Genomic DNA, 22,691 nt, shown 5'->3' on the forward strand with positions numbered 1-22,691 from the left:
AAGAGCAGGTTTCAATGAAAAAAAAAGAAACATCACTTCAACATATATATTTTAATAAACTTTTTTGTGTCTATGCCATATTTCATAATAGATGTTTTTCTTAAAGGTTTAACCTTAGGAAACATACACACGTGCTCACACATGCCAAACTAAATCGAACAGCATAGTTTATACAAAGAAAGCAATAATGGGGCACCCGGGTGGCTCAGTCAGTTAAGCGTCCAACTTTGGCTCAGGTCATGATCTCACGGTTTGGGAGTTCGAGCCCTGAGCTGGGCTCTGTGCTGATAGCTTGCTTCGGGTTCTGTGTCGCCCTCTCTCTCTCTGACCCTCCCCTGCTCATGCGCTCTCTCAAAAATAAACATTAAAAAAAGAAATTGGACTCTTCAGGACCTCTTTACTTCTGTGTCAAATTCTCTAATCCTTCCTCCTCGAAGGTGGATTACAGGGAAGGGATAAGTGATTAAAAAGTGCAAGGTTTTCACCGATAATTGCCTCGGTCAGTTAAATCTATTATTTTAAAAGTTCTTGGGGCACTGGGGTGGCTCAGTCGGTTAAGCGTCCAACTTCGGCTCAGGTCATGATCTGGTGGTTCGTGGGCGAATCCATGGTGTGGAGCCTGCTCGGGATTCTGTCTCTCCTCTCTGCCCCGCCCCCACTTGTGCGTGCGCACGCTCTCTCTCTCAAAAATAAACATTAAAAAAAATGAATAAAAAGTTCTTTTTGTCATTGCTTCTTCAAACTTAGAAATAACTTGCTTTGCTGATTCCTTTGACTACAGTTCTGCCCAGGACGGGCTCTAGTAGGATTTTCAGAAGGAAGCTCAGTACTCCAAACTGGAGCTCCATTCAAATAGGATATTGATTATATTTCTAGCACGGAGTAGTCTATGTCCAGTCTCTCTCTTCAAAATGGGGACAAAGGTCACACATGTTTACACAAAGCGGACTTGGGGCGCCTGGGCGGCGCAGTGGGTTAAGCGTCTTGATCTTGGCTCAGGTCATGATCTCGTGGTTCAGGAGCTGGAGCACTGATGGTGTGGTGCCTGCTTGGGATTCTCGCTCTTCTGCTCTCTGCCCCTCCCCCGCTGGTCTGTGCGCACTCTCTCTCTCTAAGTAAATAAGTAAACTTAAAAAAATTTAAAAAAAGAAAGCCAACTTATGTTCCAGGCATTCTAGTAGGCACTTTGATTTGCCCAAAGTCATAGATTATAAGCCATAGAGCTGGGATTCCAATTTAGGACTGGAGAGCCTTTTTGGCCACATTCTATCAATTACTGACTGTAATTCAACAACTGAGAAATCTTTTGTTACTCTGTAGCCATACAAGAATTGCTAGCCATTCTACTACCCATTTCTCACTCTCTTTAGCTCTATTTCCTTTTATTTCTAGTTATTTCACCACCCTCCCCTGTAAAAGAGATAATTTAACCTTTCAGTTCTCTCTGGTTGAGTAGTACAGAAGAAAGCCAAGGGTATGTAGGAGCAAGTATGATTTATTTGCGGCAGAGAGTAGAAAAAAAATGTTACTAATAGCCAGCCATAGATACATTCCTTAAGTCATATACAAAGAAACAGTTATTAAAAGTTTGTTTTATTTTTCTGTGAAATTGAGTATTAGCCCCCAGTTTACAGTCTGTTTTTTTTTCTTTATGGCTTCCAAACATTAGCACAGTTAATATCACCTCATCAATAACCAAATAATAAATCAAATTAGTCCCAGTGGTTATATGTCCACATCTAGATTGTTCGGGTGGTCAGGAACTCTTAGTTGTTTGCTTTAGCTTTTAGTTCTTGGTTATATCTATAAAGGAAACAGAAAGAGAATAATTATGCATCACCACAGATAACTATGTAATAAGAAGGGAATGGGAAGCATATTCCCCGTCTCCTTTCTCACTAGTCAAGAGGCTGTATCATTTTAGCTACAATCTTCTCAGGGGCTTGTGGATGAAACAGGCAGAAGGGAAAGTGACCTAAGGATTTTACTTGCATCTGGCTTCCAACTGCCAAAAAGTTTCAACAACGTAACTGACAAATAGCTTCCCATACAAAAGTCTTATTTTGGTATTTTCATTCTTGAATTATAACAGTGTAACAAACATGTGAACATACAAATAAAATTTAGCAAAATGTGGTCATCTGGACCTTTATTTTATAATCACGCAACATCTTTCCTAAGAATAAAATAAATTGGGAATGAGATCCTAAGCACTAAAAATAAAATATACTTTTTAAAAAATAAAATAGACTTTTGTGATGCTGACAGGCTACTGAGTTTTTAGCAGTTTGTAGACACTGGGTTAACAGAATAGTAAAGCGAAGGCCTATTTCTTCAATTCTCATTAATCCGAAGAAGAATTAACCACCAAGTCAGAGTCTTTCCCTTCTACAACACCCAGAGCTTCATTTACTATTCTGTCCCAGATTATAAGGGTGGAGAAGAGAGCACAAGAAGTAACTTATTCCACGAAGTCTACCAGAATCCCAGATTTCTCTAAAGGTTCTGATTTCAAATATCCCATGGTGCCTGTCTAACTGCTCCAGAGTCCAACACTTATATTTTGAGCTAAATCTCCCAGTCTACTGTTGTGACTGAAAACAGTGCCAAAAATCCTTTTGTCAAACTGTATCTGTGTTTCCACTTTAGAGATAATAATTCCAAATGTTGCATTCCGCGGGTTTGCAGCCCTCCCATTATGGCTTAACATAAGGTTAAAATGCCACGGTGGATGAGAAAAATACTCGTGAAGAAAGTCCCCGTACAGACTGAAGTTTGTATCAATGCAAGTAAGCTCGAAAAATGCTTGTCGGATGTGCGGTAGAACGAGCGAGTGATTCATCATCCATCCATTCTGTGCTAGAGGATAATGAAAGGATTCACGCGTCAAGCTAGGATAGCAAAGATGAAAAAAATGGAGGACAGAACGCCTTCTGAAAGGAAGGCAAATTATAACTGAATATTGTCCATTTCTTTATTATGGAGATCATTTAATTTTTTTTTAGCCAAAGAGCACTGTTTTGCAATTTAGGAAGGTTCTGTGGTTCCAGCGAAGCCGGAGCCTTCATCTACGATGAGCTCGAGGCAGAGTGTGAACCAGTCACTGACAATATTAACTACCGAGTACAGACAAGCTTCGCAGACATAGTGGGCTCAGCTCCAGACCACCACGATAATGAATATTTTGTGAATGAATATTCAAATGAGTATTTTGGCTTCCCAGTTCATATAAAAGTGACATTTACGCTATGCTGTATTCTATTAAGCGTGCAATCGCGGTAGGTCTAGGAAAAAAAGTACATACCTTGACTTAAAAACATCGCTTAAAAAAACGCTAGCCATCATCTAATGTTTTCAGCAAGTCGTAATCTCTTTGCTGGTGGAGGGTCTTGCATCAACGCTGATGACTGCTGACTGACCCGGGTGGTGGCTGCGGAAGGTTGCGGTGGCTGTGTTTTCTTAAAACAGGACAACAATGAAGTTGCCACCACATCAACTGACTCTTTCACAGATGATTTCCCTGGGGCATATGATGCCATTGGATAGCACCCACAGTGGAACTTCTTTCAAAACTGGAGTCTATCCTCTTAAACCCCGCCACCGTTTTATCAGCTAAGTTTATGTGATATTCTAAATACTGTACTTGGTTGTCATTTCAACAATCTCCACAGCGCCTTCACCAGCAGATTCCATCTCAAGAAACGCTTTCTTTGCTCATCCATAAGAAGCAACTCCTCATCCATTCAACCCTGTGATTGCAACAATTCAGTCCCACCTTCAGGCTTCGCTTCTCATTCTAGTTCTCTTGCTGTTTCCACCACATTTACAGTCACTTCCTCCACTGAAGTCTGCAACCCCTCCAAGTTATCCACGAGGATTGAAACGGACTTCTTCCAATCTCTTATTCATGTTGATATTTTGACCTCTTCCCATGAATCATGACTATTCTTAACGGTACCAGGATGGTGAATCCTTTCCAGGTTTTCAATTTACTTTGCCCAGATCCATCGGAGGGATCACTCTCTATGGCAGCTATGGCCTTACAAAAGATATTTCTTAAATAAGAAGACTTGAAAATCAAAATGACTCCTCGATCCAAGGGCTGCAGAATGGATGCTGTGTTAGCAGCATAAAAACATAAATCTTGTTGTACATCTCCATCAGAGCTCTAGGGTAACCTGACACATTGTACATGAACAGGAATATTTTGAAAAGAATCTTTTTTTCTGAGCAGCAGGTCTCCACAGTGGGCTTAATATTCGGTAAACCACGTTGTAAATCGAGGTGCTGTCACCCAGGCTTTGTTCCATTTCTAGGGCACAGGCAGAAGAGACTGAGCGTTATTCTTAAGGTCCTTAGGATTTTCAGAATGGTGCATGAGCACTGGCTTCAGCTTAAAGTCACCGGCTGCATTAGCCCCTAACAAGAGAGTCAGCCTGTCCTCCGAAGCTTTGAAGCCAGATATCGGACTTCTCCGTAACTGTGAAAGTCCCGGAAGGCATCTTCTTCCAGTAGGAGGCTGTGTCACCCACATTAAAGATGTGCTGTTTACCGTTGTCGCCTCCTTCGTTATCTTGCTCGATCTGCTGGGTAACTGGCTGCCGCCTGTCCGCCAGCACCTGCTGCCCCACCTTGCGCTGTATGTGGCGGAGACGGCTTCTTTCCTTGACCCACAGGAACCGACCTCTGCTGGCTTCAGACTTTTCTTCTGCAGCTTCCTCACCTCTCTGAGCCTTTCAGAGAATTGAAAAGAGCGAGGGCCTTGCTCTGGATTGGGCTTTGGCTACAGGGAACGTCGTGGCCGTTTGATCTTCTGTCCAGACCACTAAAACGTTCTCCGCATCAGCGATGAGGCTGTTAAGCTTCCTTACCGATCGTGCGTTCACTGAAGTAGCACTTTTGATTTCCTTCCAGAACTTTCCCTCCGCATTCACAGCGTAGCTAAATATTCGGCACAAGAGGCCTACCTTTCGGCCTATCTCGTCGGCTTTCAGCCTACCTTCCTCACTAAGCTTAATTATTTCTAGCTTTTGACTTAAAGTGAGAGATGTGCATCTGTTGCCTTTCACTTGAACACTTAGAGGCAAACTGTAGGCTTATTAATTGGCCTATTTTTACTATTGTTGCGTCTCAGGGAAGAGGGAGATCTGAGCAGAGGGAGGGAGATGGGGGAATGGCCCAGTCGGCGCAGTTAGAACACACAACGTTCATCAGTGAAGCTCACGGCCTCATCTGGACGTGCTTCGTGGACCCCCAAACGACGACAGCAGTAAAATCAAAGATCATTGACCACAGAGCACCACAAGATTGTGAGAATGACCAAAATGTGGCACACAGACACGAAGGGAGAAATGCTGTTGGGAAAATGGTGTCGACAGACTTGCTCGACGCAGGGTTGCCACAAACCTTCCATATGTAAAAAGCGCAACATCTCTGAAGCACAATGAAGTGGAGTGAAACGAAAATGTGGGACGCCTACAAACAGTTTTAAAAATACTCAGAGGAGGGGCGCCTGGGTGGCTCAGTCGGCTAAGCGGCCGACTTCGGCTCAGGTCATGATCTCACGGTCTGTGAGTTCGAGCCCCGCATCGGGCTCTGTGCTGACAGCTCAGAGCCCGGAGCCCGTTTCAGATTCTGTGTCTCCCTCTCTCTCTGACCCTCCCCTGTTCATGCTCTGTCTCTCTCTGTCTCAAAAATAAATAAACGTTAAAAAAATTAAAAAAAAAAAAAATACTCAGAGGATACTTTCTGACAAGACCCGTAGCCTCACGCCAAACATCATTTCCAACCACTACATAACCACACCCGTTTTATTATCTATAATTGAAAGCGAGCGTTAAAACGTTCATGGAGAAAATTACTTAGTATTTCGTAAATCATGTCTGTTGTCTTAAAACAGATTCTATGATTGGGCTGTGTATCTAGATAATACACAGTCAGATTTGAAACCTATGTAGCAAACATACTGCTTAACACTTTGAACTTAAACCTCCAGATTTTTCTAGAAATTTCTGCTTCAGGCCTATTCCATCTTAACATCATACATGAATCTTAAAAAAAAAAATGCACTGCCATCTGGGTGGCTTCTGAGGCAGATTTCTCTTTTTACACCTTTGGTGGGCTTACCTCCAAATACGAAAGAGCTGAGAGGCCCCTGCTGCCCCCACGAAGAAATTAACAGCAAACAGACTCCAGTTTTTTGGAATAATTACAAGTGAGTATCTTGACCAAATAAACCCTGTTGAAACAAAAGATTTTTTTTTTTTTAAAGCACAGGTACTGCTGCAATATCTTTTGAACATTCTGTATTAGAGCAACATAATTATAAGACCGTGACAACATAAAGCAGGATAAAAGAAAAGCTGTGCTTTGAGTCTTTAATAAAGTTGCTATAATTCAGTGTTACACAAAATATGCAGTTCTTACATCAACAGGGAATCTTTATAGGGCAAATGAATATTAACTAACTTTTTTTCCTACTTACAAAAATGTTTGTGGTAAAACAAACAAACAAATCAAAAACCCACGCAGATACTTATTCACAGTAACCGTCTTATCGAATAATTAATTGCCCAACGAGAACACTGTTAATTCCTTTGTGTGTGAGTGCACGTGCGTTTCAAACAGTAAACCGTTAAATAAACTGATGTAAGACAAAAACAAAAATACCGAATGCCCTAAATGGAACAGAGAAAATACTCATTTAATTTACCTGTAGCCATGAGAACAGCAGACTGAGCTGTGCTGAGTTTCTCTGCAGGTCTGGCCATGTCAGCCAGCCCAGCACACACGAGGCCCTGGAGAGACACATTAACACACAACAAGAAAAACAGCGTCATGAGTGTGCAGTAATAATTCTTCATTTTATTTATTTATTTATTTATTTATTAAATGTTTTTATTTATTTTTGAGACAGAGAGAGAGCATGAGCAGGGGAGGGGCAGAGAGAGAGAGGGAGACACAGAATCTGAAGCAGACTCCAGGCTCTGAGCTATCAGCACAGAGCCTGATGTGGGGCTCGAACTCATGGACTGTGAGATCATGACCTGAGCCGAAGTCAGGCGCTTAACGGACTGAGCCACCCAGGCACCCCTATTTTATTTATTTTTAACGTTTATTTATTTTTGGGACAGAGAGAGACAGAGCATGAACGGGGGAGGGGCAGAGAGAGAGGGAGACACAGAATCGGAAGCAGGCTCCAGGCTCTGAGCCATCAGCCCAGAGCCCGACGCGGGGCTCGAACCCACGGACCGCGAGATCGTGACCTGAGCTGAAGTCGGACACTCAACTGACTGAGCCACCCAGGCGCCCCAATAATTCTTCATTTTAAATAACACATAAAGTTTCAGAGATTTCCACATGATAGTAGCTATGATTTTAGTATCCACACGTTAAGAAAATATATACATCACCAAAAACTACAATGAGTTCAGGGCTGCTTTTTGCATTTGTGTCTTGTTAACCACATCAAGTGGCCTCATATATTTGAAAATTAGTAGTGTGTGCGTATTCTTTTTTAATTTCGTTAAAAAAGTAAATATGTTTGAAAGTTATTAAGAGAGAGAGAGGGAGGAGAGAGACAGAGCATGAGCAGTGGAGGGGAAAAAAGAGAGGGAGACACAGAATCTGAAGCAGGTTCCCGTCTCTGAGCTGTCAGCATTGGGCCCGATGCAGGGCGTGAACTCTTGAACCGTGAGATCATGACCTGAGCAGAAGTCAGTCTCTTAACCAACTGAGACACTCAGGTGCCCCTGCGTGTGTGTATTCTAACAAATAATACTTTTTTCCACATATGAAATTATATATATATATATATATATATTTTTTTTTCCTCTCTCAAAAAATTTGCATGAGTGGGGGAGGGGCAAAGGGAGAGGGCAAGAGAGATTAGAATCCCAAGAGGGCTCTGCACTCAGCATACAGAGCCTGATACAGGGCTTGATCTCATGACTGTGAGCTTGTGGCTTCAACTGAAATCAAGTATTGGGTGGATGCTTAACCGGCTGACCTGACCACCCAGATATCCCATAGTTATATATTCCTTTTTTTAAGAAAATGTTTATTCATTTTTGAGAGAGAGAGGAAAAATGAGCATGGGGGAGGGGCAGAGAGAGCAGGGGACAGAGGATCCCAAGCAGGCTCTGTGCTGATCGAGGCCAGCCCGATGGGGGCTTGAACTCCTGAACTGCGAAATCATGACCTGAGCTGAAGTCAGATGTTCAACCCATTGAGCCACCCGGGCGCCCCCAAAATTATATATTCTTCATACATGTTGGAAACCACTGGTGTGGTGGATGCCTAAAAGCTGTTTAGGCATTTATGTAATTTGTACAGCGTCCTCCTTTCATGTTTTGGTCAGTGTTAATTCTTTTCTAAAAGTGGAAGTATCTGAAAAGCTCTGTTATAATTTTAGTTTCTTGGTTGGATAATTTTTCTTTAATGTCAAAGGATACATGGTTATTTCTTCCCTGCTGTGTCTTTAACACTGTTATGTAATCATCCTACTAAAACCCTACCATCAGCATCACTCAGAAAGTTCAGTAATGAGTCTTTGGTTATGCTGGTTATGCTTGGTTATGCTGCTCTATTGCAGAGATAAGAATATGTAATAAAATGATCTTTATTGATGAAAAATTCAAACCTACACAAAATAAAAGACGAGTACAAAGAACCCCTACATACACATGTTATGTGTATTAGAGTTATGTGTGTTAGAGTTAAAATTCTGCCACATTCGCTTCACCTCCCCTCTTCCCTTTTATCCGTTAAGTATTTTATTTATTTATTTATTTATTTATTTATTTATTTTTTAAAATGTTTATTTTTGAAGGAGAGAGACAGAGCATGAGCAGGGGCAGGGCAGAGAGAGAGGGAGACACAGAATCCGAAGCAGGATCCAGGCTCTGAGCTGTCAGCACAGAGCCTGACGAAGGGCTCGAACCCACAAACCATGAGATCATGACCTGAGCTGAAGTTGGACTTAACTGGCTGAGCCACTCCAGGCACTCCTATCCTTTAAGTACTTTAAATCAAATCCTAGATGTCATTAAAGAATATGTCTTTAAGAAATTATTTTTAGGTTTTATGGAGTTTCTGAAAGATGCTCTCACATGGAAAATATAAATCAGCAAAGGACTTTGCTCCTAAACAGAACACAGACATACTTGTGAATTTATACACAAATTTAAGTCAAGTACAAAGGGTTTTGAATTAGTAAAGTCAGTAGTTCAAGAAGGCAACGATTCTGATTTAAAAGGGGGAAAGTGGGTAAGCAGGGGTACAACCAGATAAATCATAGCTAATGCGATTTTGTCTTGTTAACTTTCACCCACAGTCCTGTGATTTTTCTCCCAAATGCTTCCTAATCATCCTTCCTCCATTCTTCTTCTAGGTCCCCATGTGCATTTTTTTCCATTTCATATTTGTTCTACTTCTACGGGGTGGAATACTGCCTTTGAAATGGGGAACAAAGGGGTTGATTTCTGCTATTGACCTACTGGGTCCACGTATTACACTGAGGCTTGCTGCACAGATCTATGAACACTATAGGCTACATTCTAGCATCTTCTTTTAGAAGAAGTCAGTGGTCATGATTTATTTATGCTCACAGTATACCCTTTATTTTTCTGGGACACCTTAGTAATTATTCTCTCCCACAAAGGTCTTGAGCTCTCTTTCTACTTCTACATCATTCTAAGCTTATGTAAATTAGCTTAGAAAATCTCACTGTGGGGAGCCTAGGTGGCTCAGTTAGTTGAGCTTTAGGACTCTGGATTTCGGCTCAGGTCATGATCTCTCATGGATCTGATCTCACGGTTGTTGGGATTGAGCCCCGCATTGGGCTCCGCCCTGAGGGTGCGGAGCCAGTTTGGGATTCTGTCTCTCCCCTTCTCCCCGCCCCTCCCCTGCACTCGTTCTCTCTCTCGATAAATAAACATTTAAAAAAAGAAAAAAAAAAAAAAGAAAATCTCACTGTGAATCTATTCTCCATCACTTACTAGCTGTGTGACTTTGGTCAGATTACATAACACTTTGTCTTAAATTCCTCATGTATAAAATAAGAAAACCAGTAGCTACCCTTGCAAAAATGATATATGATTAAACGAGATAATATGCACAGGTGCCTGGTAAATACTATTATTAACAACAAGAACAGACAGCTTTTGTCTGTAGAGTCACAGAGAAAAAGGAATGTTAGTTTTCTGTCCTTTCCTGCATTACTAGCCTTAGGCTAGGAGGCAGCAGGTCTGTACTCGTTTTCATCTTTATTATGAAGCTTATTCAAATAATAGAGCTACATAGATTTTATTCAGAGAGTGTTTAGAATAAACAACAAGATTGTGTAAAATATTCTCCAACGTACAAAGAAAATAACAGGTTAGATCTGCAGCGACTATTTTAAAGGTGGTCATGTAAGTGTGTAAGTGCATAGGCTTTGGAGTCCAACAGACCTGGGGTTTCAAGTCTTGATTGTGCCCCTTACCACGATGGTATATTCAGTCATCTAGCTCTTTGAACCGTAGTACCCTTATCTGGAAGATGGTAATAATATTTAGTAATATTTGCTTCTCAGATTTTTTTCTGGTGAAGATCAAATTCACGAGACCATGTATCAGATAATCGAATACAGTCTGGCATTTAGTGGACTCAAGTCAGCTCCCTGTTTCCATTAGTTAAAAAATGCTCTTCAAATTATCTAAAGCCCAGGACTACGGTTCTTTTTGGCATCTGATTATCTCCACTGGGTGGGGTAGATATTCCTCAGATGGTATAAAAACCTTTTTTCTTTCTTTCATTCAATATTTGCTCCTCTATTTAAAAAAAAAAAAAGTCTTAGGATGCTTTTAGAGGAGTTAAAAAAATGAGATACCACTATAGAATATTCCAATTCCCAAATGCTTAGAGACAGCAAAGTGCTCAGGATTTTTAAGCCATTAATTAATCTACATAAATAGTTCCAGCTGGAAAAGCAAACAAATAGGTATTAAAAATCTGCACAGATAATCTTAAAATAGCTTAATTTATTCTTAAGGAGAAGAGGAAATAAAAAAAAAATTAGCTACACAAAACGGCCTATTATTTGAGAGCTAAGTATAACCCTGTTTGTACAAAAAGACTATGAACAAAGATAAAAGCTCTCTTAAGTGACCTTCACAGCATAGCTTCCCAGGCTAGCCAATGATCTCCATTCCTTCTGTAAACAAGCTAACAGGTGTCCAAAGGTATGCTGGATACTCATGGTTTTTCATTCTGTGTTGCATTCGTGAATTTTTGCTCCCACCAGTTGAACTGAACTTTTGTCAACTTTGTCCTTAAACCTAATGTAACCTACATAATTTAATGAACTATCAGGGAATCACACGCAATACAAAAGAGGTTGTCATTTTTATGAAAACTAAGTGACTGCTCTGCAAAGACTGAATAAAGGCAAGTTGCTGAAGGCTGCGGTCAAATGCGGTGAGAACAAGACAGATATAAAAAGACTGGGTGGGAAAGCCATAAAGATCCAGCAGATTTCTGTTCTTATGCTATTATGAAAAGTGTCTGTGAACTTGCTTTGCTTTAAACAAAACTAAAGTAGAAACTTCTTAAAAACTTTTTTTTTTTTTTAAAGTAATCTCTACCCCCAACCTGGGGCTCAAACTCACTACCCTGAGATCAAGAGTCGCATGCTCTTCCAACCGAGCCAGCCAGGCGTCCCTAAAATGGAAATTGTACAGGATGCATTACCGCATAATTCATCCAAAACAGAACATGTGGAAATGAGTGGATCCATACACAAAGAAAAGCTTTAGCCCTATAGATGACTGGCAAATGAATGTCTCTTAAGTTAAAAGAAAATATTTAAGATATATAACTATTGTTTTTTTTTTTTAATGTTTATTCATTTTAGAGAGACAGAATGTAAGCAGGGGAGGGGCAGAGAGAGAGGGAGACACAGAATCCGAAGCAGGCTCCAGGCTCTGATCTGTCAGCACAGAGCCTGACGTGGGGCTCGAACTCACGAGCTGTGAGATCACGATGAGCCGAAGTCTTATGCTTAACCGACTGAGCCACCCAGGCACCCCAGCATTGTTTTTTAGGATTATCCATTTTGATGTCAATGATTAATTATTTGCTCTCAACAAAAGTAGTTAAGAAGGATTCCACTACAGTTAAATGTCTGAAAGTATAGTCTGAAATTCTTAATACAGAACATATGTCCCCTGGAGTAGTAACGGTTATGTGTCATGGACAGACTACCACAGATGAATTATTATCATCTGCTGCTATGCTGTCATCAGAAGACTATGTATGATTTCAACATGAACTTAAAATAGATGTTTTTAAAGGAGACAGAGAGCCCACAAGGCACTTGGTGTATATCATATTGTCAATGTTTCAAAACTTTGTTCAAACCCTTTGTCGATGTTTCAGAAGAAACACCAAAGCTATTGATAAAATCCTATAAACTTCTATGTTGTGACAAACTTGAAGTCAAAAGTACACCCAAATTGATAATAAATAGGGTCAATCATTCTTACTCTTTCAATAATGGTGCTAGAAAGAATTGTTAAGCAATCAATTACACTTTATAGACATACAGTTACTATATAATTTTCAGTGCTGACACAGAAGAGATAGAAAATAATAATACACTTTTCATTAGTGTTTTTTTTAGTATCATACTAGTTTGAATGGTGTTTTTGCTTTGATCTGCATTTTGATTAACAGACAACCCGTTTTAACATTAGAAAAATAGAGGACGTTCACATATCACACATCACACTAACTGGGTTTCCTACAAAGGGACCATTAGTGTCAGTCACCAAAAATTTCAAGTGTTGTTGTTGTTGTTTTGTAACTTGTTCTACTGACATTTTAGCCTGTCTCACCCTCAACTGTTCTATTTCTGCTCTGCAGGTATCAGCATTTACATTAACCATTTGCACAGCTCATAAAAATTGCATTATGGGAAACTGAAGCAGGGCCTGCCCTGGCTCTGCTGTTCTTCATGGCGTATTTTGTCCATTATCTCACAGCAACTACACTGCTACAGTCTCCATTACCATTTAAAAAGCATCTGGAATTCCATGCTAGCCACGGGAATTAACATATGTTCAATACATTCAATATATATTCGATATATTCATATATCCATATATTTATTCAAACCGGACACAAAATTATGTGTGAGGCTGAATGAACAATAAAAGCAAATCTTATCCTTAATGGTTATTGTAGAATCATTTCAATCATGTCCTTAGGATTCTGAATCCCATTTTATTAAGGAAAGTAATTCATGTGAATGCATGTTTACAAATATTAGTAAGACAGCTTACAAGACAGCCTTTGCTATAAAAGTCTACATTAAAATTCAGTCTGGGGGCGCCTGGGTGGCTCAGTGGGTTAAGCATCTGACTTCAGCTCAGGTCACAAATCTCACTGTTCGTGGGTTCGAGCCCCCCATCTGGCTCTGTGCTGACAGCTCGGAGCCTGGAGCCTGCTTCGGATTCTGTGTCTCCCTCTCTCTCTGCCCCTCCCCTGCTCACTCTGTCCCACTCTCTCTCAAAAATAAATATTTAAAAAAAATTCAGTCTGGACCCTCGAATTCTTGTCCTGAGCCTCTTGTGAGGAGTCTGTCCTATATTTAAAAAAAAGTTTATTTATTTATTTATTTTTGAGAGAGAGAGAGAGAGAGAGAGAGAGAGAGAGAGAGACAGAAAGAGAGGGAGACAGAGAATCCCACGCAGGCTCTGCATTTTCAGTACACAGCCCGACGTGCGGTTCGAACTCATGAACCGTGAGATCAAGACCTGAACCTAGGGGCGCCTGGGTGGCGCAGTCGGTTAAGCGTCCGACTTCAGCCAGGTCACGATCTCGCGGTCCGTGAGTTCGAGCCCCGCGTCGGGCTCTGGGCTGATGGCTCGGAGCCTGGAGCCTGTTTCCGATTCTGTGTCTCCCTCTCTCTCTGCCCCTCCCCCGTTCATGCTCCGTTCATGCTCTGTCTCTCTCTGTCCCAAAAATAAATAACGTTGGAAAAAAAAAAAAAAAAAAAGACCTGAACCTAAATCAAGAGTCGGATGCTTAACTGACTGAGCCACCCAGGTGCCCCGAGTCTGCCCTACTCATGGAGTTCTACCAAACAGGAATGGGGGCACGAATGAACAATTTTCACTCGCTTAATGAGGAAGTGGGGTATACACATAGACGGAGGTGGGTTGCCAAACCTCAATTAGCCCTCCGGGGAATAAATGTAGGCTTGTAATGGGATTTAGCGTACAGTTACGTTGATGAATCGCATTCAGTTACAGGGCAACCAAAACATAGATCAAATGTCTGTTTAACTAAGTCACATGAAAAGGAGGAAAAAAAAAAGATCTTTCTGTGGGAAAAACATCAGTAAATGTACATAATTCTGGTCTTTGGTAAGTTGAAAGCGAGTGAAAACTACTTAGTAATTACGTATCAAGTCAGGAGGAAAATCAGAATGAAGTGCTGGGGAAGCGGATGAAGTTAAGGCACCATTATCTACGACTCAGTGACTGGCACTTAGTCTGAAAAAGGCTCTAAAGACATGGGTGATAAAAAGCAGTATCATTTTCCCCTCCCTCTATGAACTTTGTAGTACTTCTGAACATAACTACCTATTATTTGTGCTTTGCTTTTTGGCCCCGTGAATAGCAGCTGCACTTCCTGGTAACATCCTGTATCTTTCCCTGAGTGTCTGTGAACACACACAAGAGGTAAAGGCTGTAAACGGTGTGAAACAGGACAACGAACATGCTGCATCTGTGTAGGAAACAACGCAAGACAGATGGCTGAACTGACACAGAACTCTCGGACCATAAAGCTAGTTTTTAACGGTTAGAGCGAGCAGAAGCGTTAAAGATGACATATTAAAACTTAAAAACAATTTTTTTAATGTTTGTTTGTTTTTGAGAGTGAGACAGAGTGAGTGGGGGAGGGGCAGAGAGAGAGGGAGACACAGAATCCCAAGCAGGTTCCAGGCTCTGAGCTGTCAGCACAGAGCCCGATGCGGGGCTCGAACCCAGGAACTGAGAGATCATGACCTGAGGCCGAAGCTGGAAGCTTAACCGACTGAGCCACCCAGGTGCCCCTAAAACTTTTTTTTTTTTTAATTGATGGGAGGGTTTTGCAAAATACCGTTAAAAAGACAACCACAGGCCCAAAATGGCATCACTTAGGCCAAGACACTAATACCTAATGTAACTGCACTTTCAACCTCCCCCAGAAAGGTTGTCTTAACTAGTCAGTTAGGAATTTTCTGGTCAGCACCAATGATGTACTCTCTGGCATAGGCCCTCTCCCCATCCCCAAAGAATAATTTGCCTACTAAGACTCTTTTGTCCCCAAGTGAAGGTGACCTCACCTGGAGATAATCTTTTTTTTTCTGTTTATGACTTCTTTGTCCTGCCTTTAAAAACTTTTCTCTTTCTGTAGCCCTGGGGAGTCTCCCTCTCTATTCATTCGCTAAATAGGATGCTGTCTCATCCATGAATCATTTAATAAAACCCCTCAAGCTTACTTGGTTGAATTTTGTTTTTTAACAATACAAATAATTAAAAAAAGAACTGCTCTGTAGTTCTGTATAAAATGCAGCTCGGAAACACTAACCTACTCTAGTCATTTTATAAATAAGGGGAGAAAATGACAGATTTAATTTACCTAAGGCCATAAGATTAAGGGACAGCCAATTTTAACATTCTCAACTACTTAGATGTATAGCTGAGTTTCTGAAATTGTTCTAACAATTTTTTTTTAATTTTTTTAATTTTTTAATATTTATTTTTGAGAGAAAGACCGAGAGAGAGAGACAGAGCGCGAGCTGAGGAGGGGCAGAGAGAGAGGGAGACAAGAATCCAAAACAGGTTCCAGGCTCTGAGCTGTCAGCACAGAGTCCGACGCGGGGTTTAAACTCACGGCAAGATCATGAACTGAGCCAAAGGCAGACGCTTATCTGACTGACCCGCCCAGGCGCCCTGTGTTCTAACGATTTAAAACATTACATTTAAGAAAATTAAAATAGCCTACAACTCAACAACAACAACAAAACTTGATTAAAAAATGGACAGAGGGCTTGAATAGACATTTCTCCAAAGTTATACAAATAGTCCATAAACACATGAAAAGAGTCTCAGCATAACTAATCACACTTGAAAATGCAAATCAAACCCACCACGAGCTACCACTTTCCACCCATGAAGATGGCTATTATAAAGCAACAACAACAACGAAAGTAACAAGTGTTGGCAGGCTAGACGTGGAGGAATTGGAATCCTTGTGAACTGCTGGTGGGAATGTAAAAACAGTGCAGCCGCTGCGGAATATAGTGCGGCAGTTGCTTAAAATAATATTGATCCAACAATTCCGCTTCTGGGTACATACCCCAAAGAACTGGGAGCAGGAACTGGACCGGATATTGTGTGCCATTGTCCACGGCAGCATCATCCACCGTAGCCAAAAGGCGGAAGCAACTCAAGTGTCCATCAACAAATGAATGGATGTGCTTGACACTAAGAGAATCGTTAAGATGGCAAATTTTATGTGTAGTCTGCCACAATTAAAAGAACAAAAAGCCTACAGACTAGTACTTTTCACATTTTAGAAGGTATCAGAATCACTTAGAGGGCAAAATTACTAGTGACTCCATCCCCAGAGTTTCAGATTTAGCAAATCTGTGATGGAGTCCCCAAATCTGCATTTCTTTCTTAAAAAAGAAATTTAATGTTTATTTATTTTTGAGAGAGAGAGACACAGTGCAAGCAGGGGAGGGGCAGAGGGAGACAGAGACACAGAATGCGAAGCAGGCTCCAGGCTCCGAGCTGTCAGCACAGAGTCTGCCCCACAAAGAGGGGGTGAAGGGGAATCATGACCTGAGCCGAAGCCTGATTTTAGGCACCCCTAAAATCTGCATTTCTAACAAGTTGCTGGGCAGGGCCAATGCTACAGGTCTAGGGATGACACTGAGAAGCACTGCTGTAGGCCAAAACCGGCCCTTTCAACATAAAAATCAATGATTTGCTTTATTATTTCCATGGCCGTGTCTTTTCATTTTCAGCTAAAGGAGAACTTCGGGAATGCAAACTCTGGCCTCAGGTAAAAAGCACTGGTCTTGGGAGTCAGAAGTTCTGGATTCTACCATGTACCAAATACATATGATACGTATGATACGTAGGATAATTTTTTCTACTTTTTGAGACTAAACTTTCCTTGCCTGTATTTTGGTGTTGGTATCGTCAGTTCGTATACTAAATTAATAATAAAAATTAATTTGGGGGGTTCTGGTTATTTCATTTTATTTAGTCATAAAATCTTAGAATGAAGTTTCGAGTTTCTAGGGCCCACAATTATATAAGCTTTTTGATAACAAATATGTTCCTAGAAGGCCTCTTATCTAAGAAGCTCAGAACTCAAGTAGGTAGTATGCTTTATGCAGTAAAAATGACACATCTAAGATTATTTGCATGAAATCATCTCCAGACAGACCATGAACATTTAATTTTTTTTTAATTAATTTTTTTTTTTTTTGAGAGAGAGAGACAGAGTGTGAGCACGGGAGGGGCAGAGAGAGAGGGAGACACAGAATCCCAAGCAGGCTCCAGGCTCTGAGCCTTCAGCACAGAGCCCGACGCGGGGCTTGAACTCACGAGCTGCGAGATCATGACCTGAGCCTAAGTTGGAGGCTTAACTGACTGGACCACCCAGGTGCCCCCAGACCATGAACATTTAAAAAAGAACATTCTTCATAAAAGTGACTTCAAATTAATAAGTTCCTTTTAAAGAATATCTTTTTTCAGTACCTTCTGCAAAACTCAGGACTTACCCATTTCATAATTGGAGCCCAGAAAAAAACTGTTTTGGGACCTGGAAAAAAAAGAAAAGAAAAATTTAGAAATAACCCAACTATTTTATACATGACTTAAAATTTTTTTTTAATATTTATTATTTATTTTTGAGAGAGAGAGAGTTCATGTGCATAAGTGGGGGGGGGGGGCAGAGAGACAGGGGGAAAGAGGACTTGAAGCCGGCTCCACTCCGACAGCAGCGTGCCAGATGGTGGGGCTCGAACTCGTGAACTACTGTGAGATCGTGACCTGATCCAAAGTCGGCCGACTGAGCCACCCAGGTGCCCCTGGTCCTTAATCATCTTTTATCCCTCTCAAACGAATTCACTGGGCTTATAGTAAAATTCGTTAATTCAACGTGATTTTAATACAGAGAGATTTATAAATCTATCATAGTGTCCTTTAAATATACAACTGTAGTTAGTGGTAGATCTATTTACCTATAAAAATTATGACCTCCTTGAAGCTAGTGGCTAAATCGTATTCATACTTGTATCCTTACCACCTAACGGCTGTTGAATAAAGAGCCAGCACAACTGGAAACAGTTTATATTAACCACAGTTTAGACTTTAACTTTGATAAATACGGGTATATGTAATACACGTGCCTATATGCAAACAACTGAAAAATTCATTAAAATCAGAAGTTGTTTTTATCATTCCGACACTTGCATATTGATAAGCCTGGCTTATCCTTTGAAGAGTTTTTAAAGTAAGTTTGCCGATCTTCTAGACTATTTACATCTAGTCCTAAAATCTTTCCACAATCGAAGTCTCATTTTCTCAATCTTCAAAGGACCTGGATGCTAACTTTAGACCAACGATTCTTCAAATTCTAGAAGTACATGGCTCAGAGTTTGTCTTTCCTCGTGGGCCAAAATGATTATAATGCTAAACTGCATTTTCTCACCTTCATGTGACAGCTAGTCATTTTCATGTTTTCCTATGTACTTTCAGCTTTTCCATATTTTTAAAAATTTATTTATTTTGAGAGAGAGCGAGCAGGTGTGAGCAGGGGAGGGGCAGAGAGAGAGAGGGAGGGAATTAGAGAAATCCAAGCAGGCTCTGTGCTGTCAACGCAGAGCCCGACACAGGGTTCATTCCCATGAATGAGATCATGAGCTGAGCTGAAATCAAGAGTGGGTGGGTAGGCTCAGTGCTGACAGCTCGGAGCCTGGAGCCAGCTTCGCATTCTGTGTCTCCCTCTCTCTCTGCCCCTCTCCGGCTCACGCTCTTTCTCTCAAAAATAAATAAACGTTTAAAAAAAAAAAAAAGGGTCAGTCGTTTAACTGACTGAGCCACCCAGGCACCCCTCAAGTTTTCCATAATTTAAATTGTAGTGCTAATCTGGACATAGTGCTGAAATGGCTGTTGGGAGAATTAAAGCTATTGAGGAGTTCTAAACTTTGCTGTTCTTTTTTTTTTTAATGGTTATTTATTTTTTTAAATTTATTTATTTTTAAGAGAGAGAGAGGGTGTGAGTGAGCGGGGGCAGGGGCAGAGAGAGAGGGAGAGGGAGTTCTAAATGTTGACGTTCTTGTAACTGGCTGAAAACCTCTATATATTCGATTTCTGGGTTACTGTACTTATCTTTTATCCGGTTCCCTCAGCTTCGTACTGTTCTGATCACAACTCCCATTACCCCTAGAACTCTAGCTGCATAATGATCCTCTCCTCTGTATCTTGAACAAGAATTGGAAACAATTTTCTTTCGATGTTGGAATTTTAAAACAAATTTAAAGGAACTAAGGAAATAGAAAAGAAAATGTGAAGGCACAGAGTTTAAGAATATAAATTTCCAATCCTGACTTAATTACATTTTAGCTCAGGTCACTGGTTCTCCACCAGGGGTGATTCTGTCCCCCCAGGGGGGGCGTTTGCAATGTCCCAGGACACTTTTAGTTGTCACAACTGTCGTGGTGGTGATACTGCTGCTACTGATACCTGCTGGGTAGAGGCCAGGCAGGCTGTTAAACGTCCTCCAACAAACAGGACAGTCACCCACAGCACATAATCAGCTAGCCCCCCAAATGTCGATAGAACAAGCTAGGCAAACACACAACTAGTTTCATGCTGTTTACTGGCTCTAAACCTTAGCTTATGCTTCCACTAGCCCCATATTCGGCCTTGTCTTCATCTGGCTAACTCCCAACGTCGTTCAAAAACTTACAGATTGCACCTCCTCAAGGAAGCCCTCTTTAACATCTCCAGGTTATACTAAGCGGCCGGTATACTGCTCTGTCGTTTTCTGCACTGAACAATTAAAATGATCTGTTTATGCATCTGTCACTTTCACGAGACAGGGTGAAGGCAAGGCTTATTTCTTGGTTTCCCTTAACGAATAGTCTTTGTGAGCAGAACTGAATGGGATTAACCATATCCGGGACAGGTGTCAATCAAACATAAACTTTAGGTCTGATCCTAACCGCTTCATCCTCAAGGGCAGAATCTGCTATTTACTCATCCCCAGGGACATCAAGTTCCATTACATCAGGGCTGTACCAGATCTTCACTCACTAGTTACTCTGCTCTTAGACCATCACACTCCTCTATCTGGCTCCTGAAAGTTCTTCCCGTAAGTCTGATGGCATAATGTACTGATCCTATAAGTCAGTCTTTTCAAACTCTCTAGTTATTTTATTTAGTTTGAGCGTCTGAGATTCCCATCAGAGCACACTGGGTTTATTTTTGTCAAAGACAAAAAGTCTCTAAGAGACTCTAAGAGTCTCTTAGAGACAAAGTCTCTAAGTCATATGCAATATCAATCACTATGTTTTTTATTCCCTGCATGAAGCTTGCCTTCAGCACACAAGTGTAAGTCAGCACAATGTTTTGGTCGCTGGCTTTGAACTTCTCAGCCAACTCCTTCTTCCTTCTATTTCAAAACTGATGCTTCCTCCTCTGCCACCTTAAAAATTGTTTCCTGAATAATGCCTCTAGGTTCTGGTTTCTTTATGAGCTTAAATATTTGATCCTTCAGACTTAACAAACAGGCTTTTCAGTAAGCGTTTGCTTGGTAACTAATTTACCCAACTGCCCCAAGCTGGATGAGAATTTTAAAATATTAACCGCTCCTATCTTTTACAACCAAACCAAAGAAAAAAAACTTCAAACATGAAACTGTGGCTGCTACAACCTAGACCAAGAGAGGTAAGACTATTTTAGGGAATACTTTTAAAATATAAAACAAGCCCTCCATTATTTTCACAACTGCTAAGCACTGAATTAAAAAATATCATTAGCAAATAGGTATTATAAGACATTCTAAATTTCTCATATTTCTGAGATATCAGAGGATGCGGACAGGTGACACAAAGAATCAGAGTTGGATATCTACAAATGCAAATAGATAGTGTTTTCTTCGTTGTTAAGAAAAGCAAAATAGGGGCTTAACAAAACCTGTGACCATAAAATGGACGAACGAAACGTCTTAAAGAAAACTTATTTCAGTTCACTTTTCCATTTTATCTTAGCTAATCATTTTGTACCTTATGAGCAAATAAGTAAATTTAGACACGTATGAATTGAGGTCCCAGAGGCTGTCTTCCTGAAAACCACAATCGACAGTGGAAATGGTAATGAGGAAACATTCCTACTCACTCCAACATTTGTAAAACACCAAGTTTTGACAAAACAAAGCATTTGGAAATAGGTATCAAACAGTGTGAACACGTCATACTGCCTTTCTAAACATGGTCTTTCTATACGATGACACAGCTATTCCTTTTTAAACAATATATATAACAAGACTTCCTTCAGTCAACCATTTTTCTTAACGTTTGATTTATTCTTTTTAAATTTTTTTTTAACGTTTATTTATTTTTGAGACAGAGAGAGACAGAGCATGAACGGGGGAGGGGCAGAGAGAGAGAGGGAGACACAGAATCAGAAGCAGGCTCCAGGCTCCGAGCCATCAGCCCAGAGCCCGACGCGGGGCTCGAACTCCCGGATCGTGAGATCGTGACCTGAGCTGAAGTCGGACGCTTAACCGACTGAGCCACCCAGGCGCCCCAACGTTTGATTTATTCTTAAGAGAGCGTGAGCAGGGGGCCACAGAGAGAAGGGGGCAGAGGATCTCAAGTGGGCTCTGAGCTGACAGCAGCTGGGCCCCATGAGGGGCTCGAACTCACAAACCGTGAGATCATAACCCGCGCTGAAGTCTGATGCTCAACTGACTGAGCCACCCAGGTGCCCCTAACAATTCTTTTTTCTAAAGAATTCATTTATTTTGAGCGAGCAAGAGCACTCGTGAGCGTGCAAGTGGGGGAGAGGCAGACAGAATCCGAAAACGGCTCCCCAGCTTGTGGGCAAGCTCTCCCTCTCTCCCTCAGAGTAAATAAACATTAAAAAAAAAACAAACCCTGGGGCACCTGGGTGGCGCAGTCGGTTAAGCGTCCGACTTCAGCCAGGTCACCATCTCGCGGTCCGTGAGTTCGAGCCCCGCGTCGGGCTCTGGGCTGATGGCTCGGAGCCTGGAGCCTGTTTCCGATTCTGTGTCTCCCTCTCTCTGCCCCTCCCCTGTTCATGCTCTGTCTGTCTCTCTCTGTCCCAAAAATAAATAAAAAACGTTGAAAAAAAAAAAAAAACCAAACCCTAATTATCTTATTTTTTTAATGCTCTCTTGTGTGAAGAGCTGTGTCAGGGGCGCCTGGGTGGCTCAGTCGATTGAGCATCAGACTCCTGGTTTTGGCTCAGGTAATGATCTTGTGGTTCATGGGATCCCTCCAGTCAGGCTCCTTGCTGCCTGCTTGGGATTCTATCTCCCCCTCACTCTGCCTGTGTGCTTGCCTGCACTCACTCACTCTCTCTTTCTTTTTTTTTTTTTTTTTTTTAAGTTTTTAA

At 41.2% G+C, this 22,691-nt stretch overlaps 1 protein-coding gene across 1 annotated transcript in view; it reads right to left on the reverse strand.

The window, feature by feature from the left end:
* Nucleotides 1-1,577: 1,577 nt before the first annotated feature.
* The window catches only part of MPC2 (mitochondrial pyruvate carrier 2), a 31,414-nt gene continuing 10,300 nt past the window's right edge, over nucleotides 1,578-22,691 (reverse strand). The window contains exons 2-5 of the mRNA XM_049635165.1: nucleotides 17,828-17,868; nucleotides 6,713-6,797; nucleotides 6,127-6,238; nucleotides 1,578-1,803 (exon numbers count right to left, since the gene is read on the reverse strand). Of these exons, the coding sequence (XP_049491122.1) occupies nucleotides 1,767-1,803; nucleotides 6,127-6,238; nucleotides 6,713-6,797; nucleotides 17,828-17,868 (275 nt within the window). The 3' untranslated portion in view covers nucleotides 1,578-1,766. The remainder of the gene's footprint in view (nucleotides 1,804-6,126; nucleotides 6,239-6,712; nucleotides 6,798-17,827; nucleotides 17,869-22,691) is intronic.

Source organism: Panthera uncia, chromosome F1 (genome assembly GCF_023721935.1).
Source record: "Panthera uncia isolate 11264 chromosome F1, Puncia_PCG_1.0, whole genome shotgun sequence".
NCBI classification, from domain to species: Eukaryota; Metazoa; Chordata; class Mammalia; order Carnivora; family Felidae; genus Panthera; species Panthera uncia.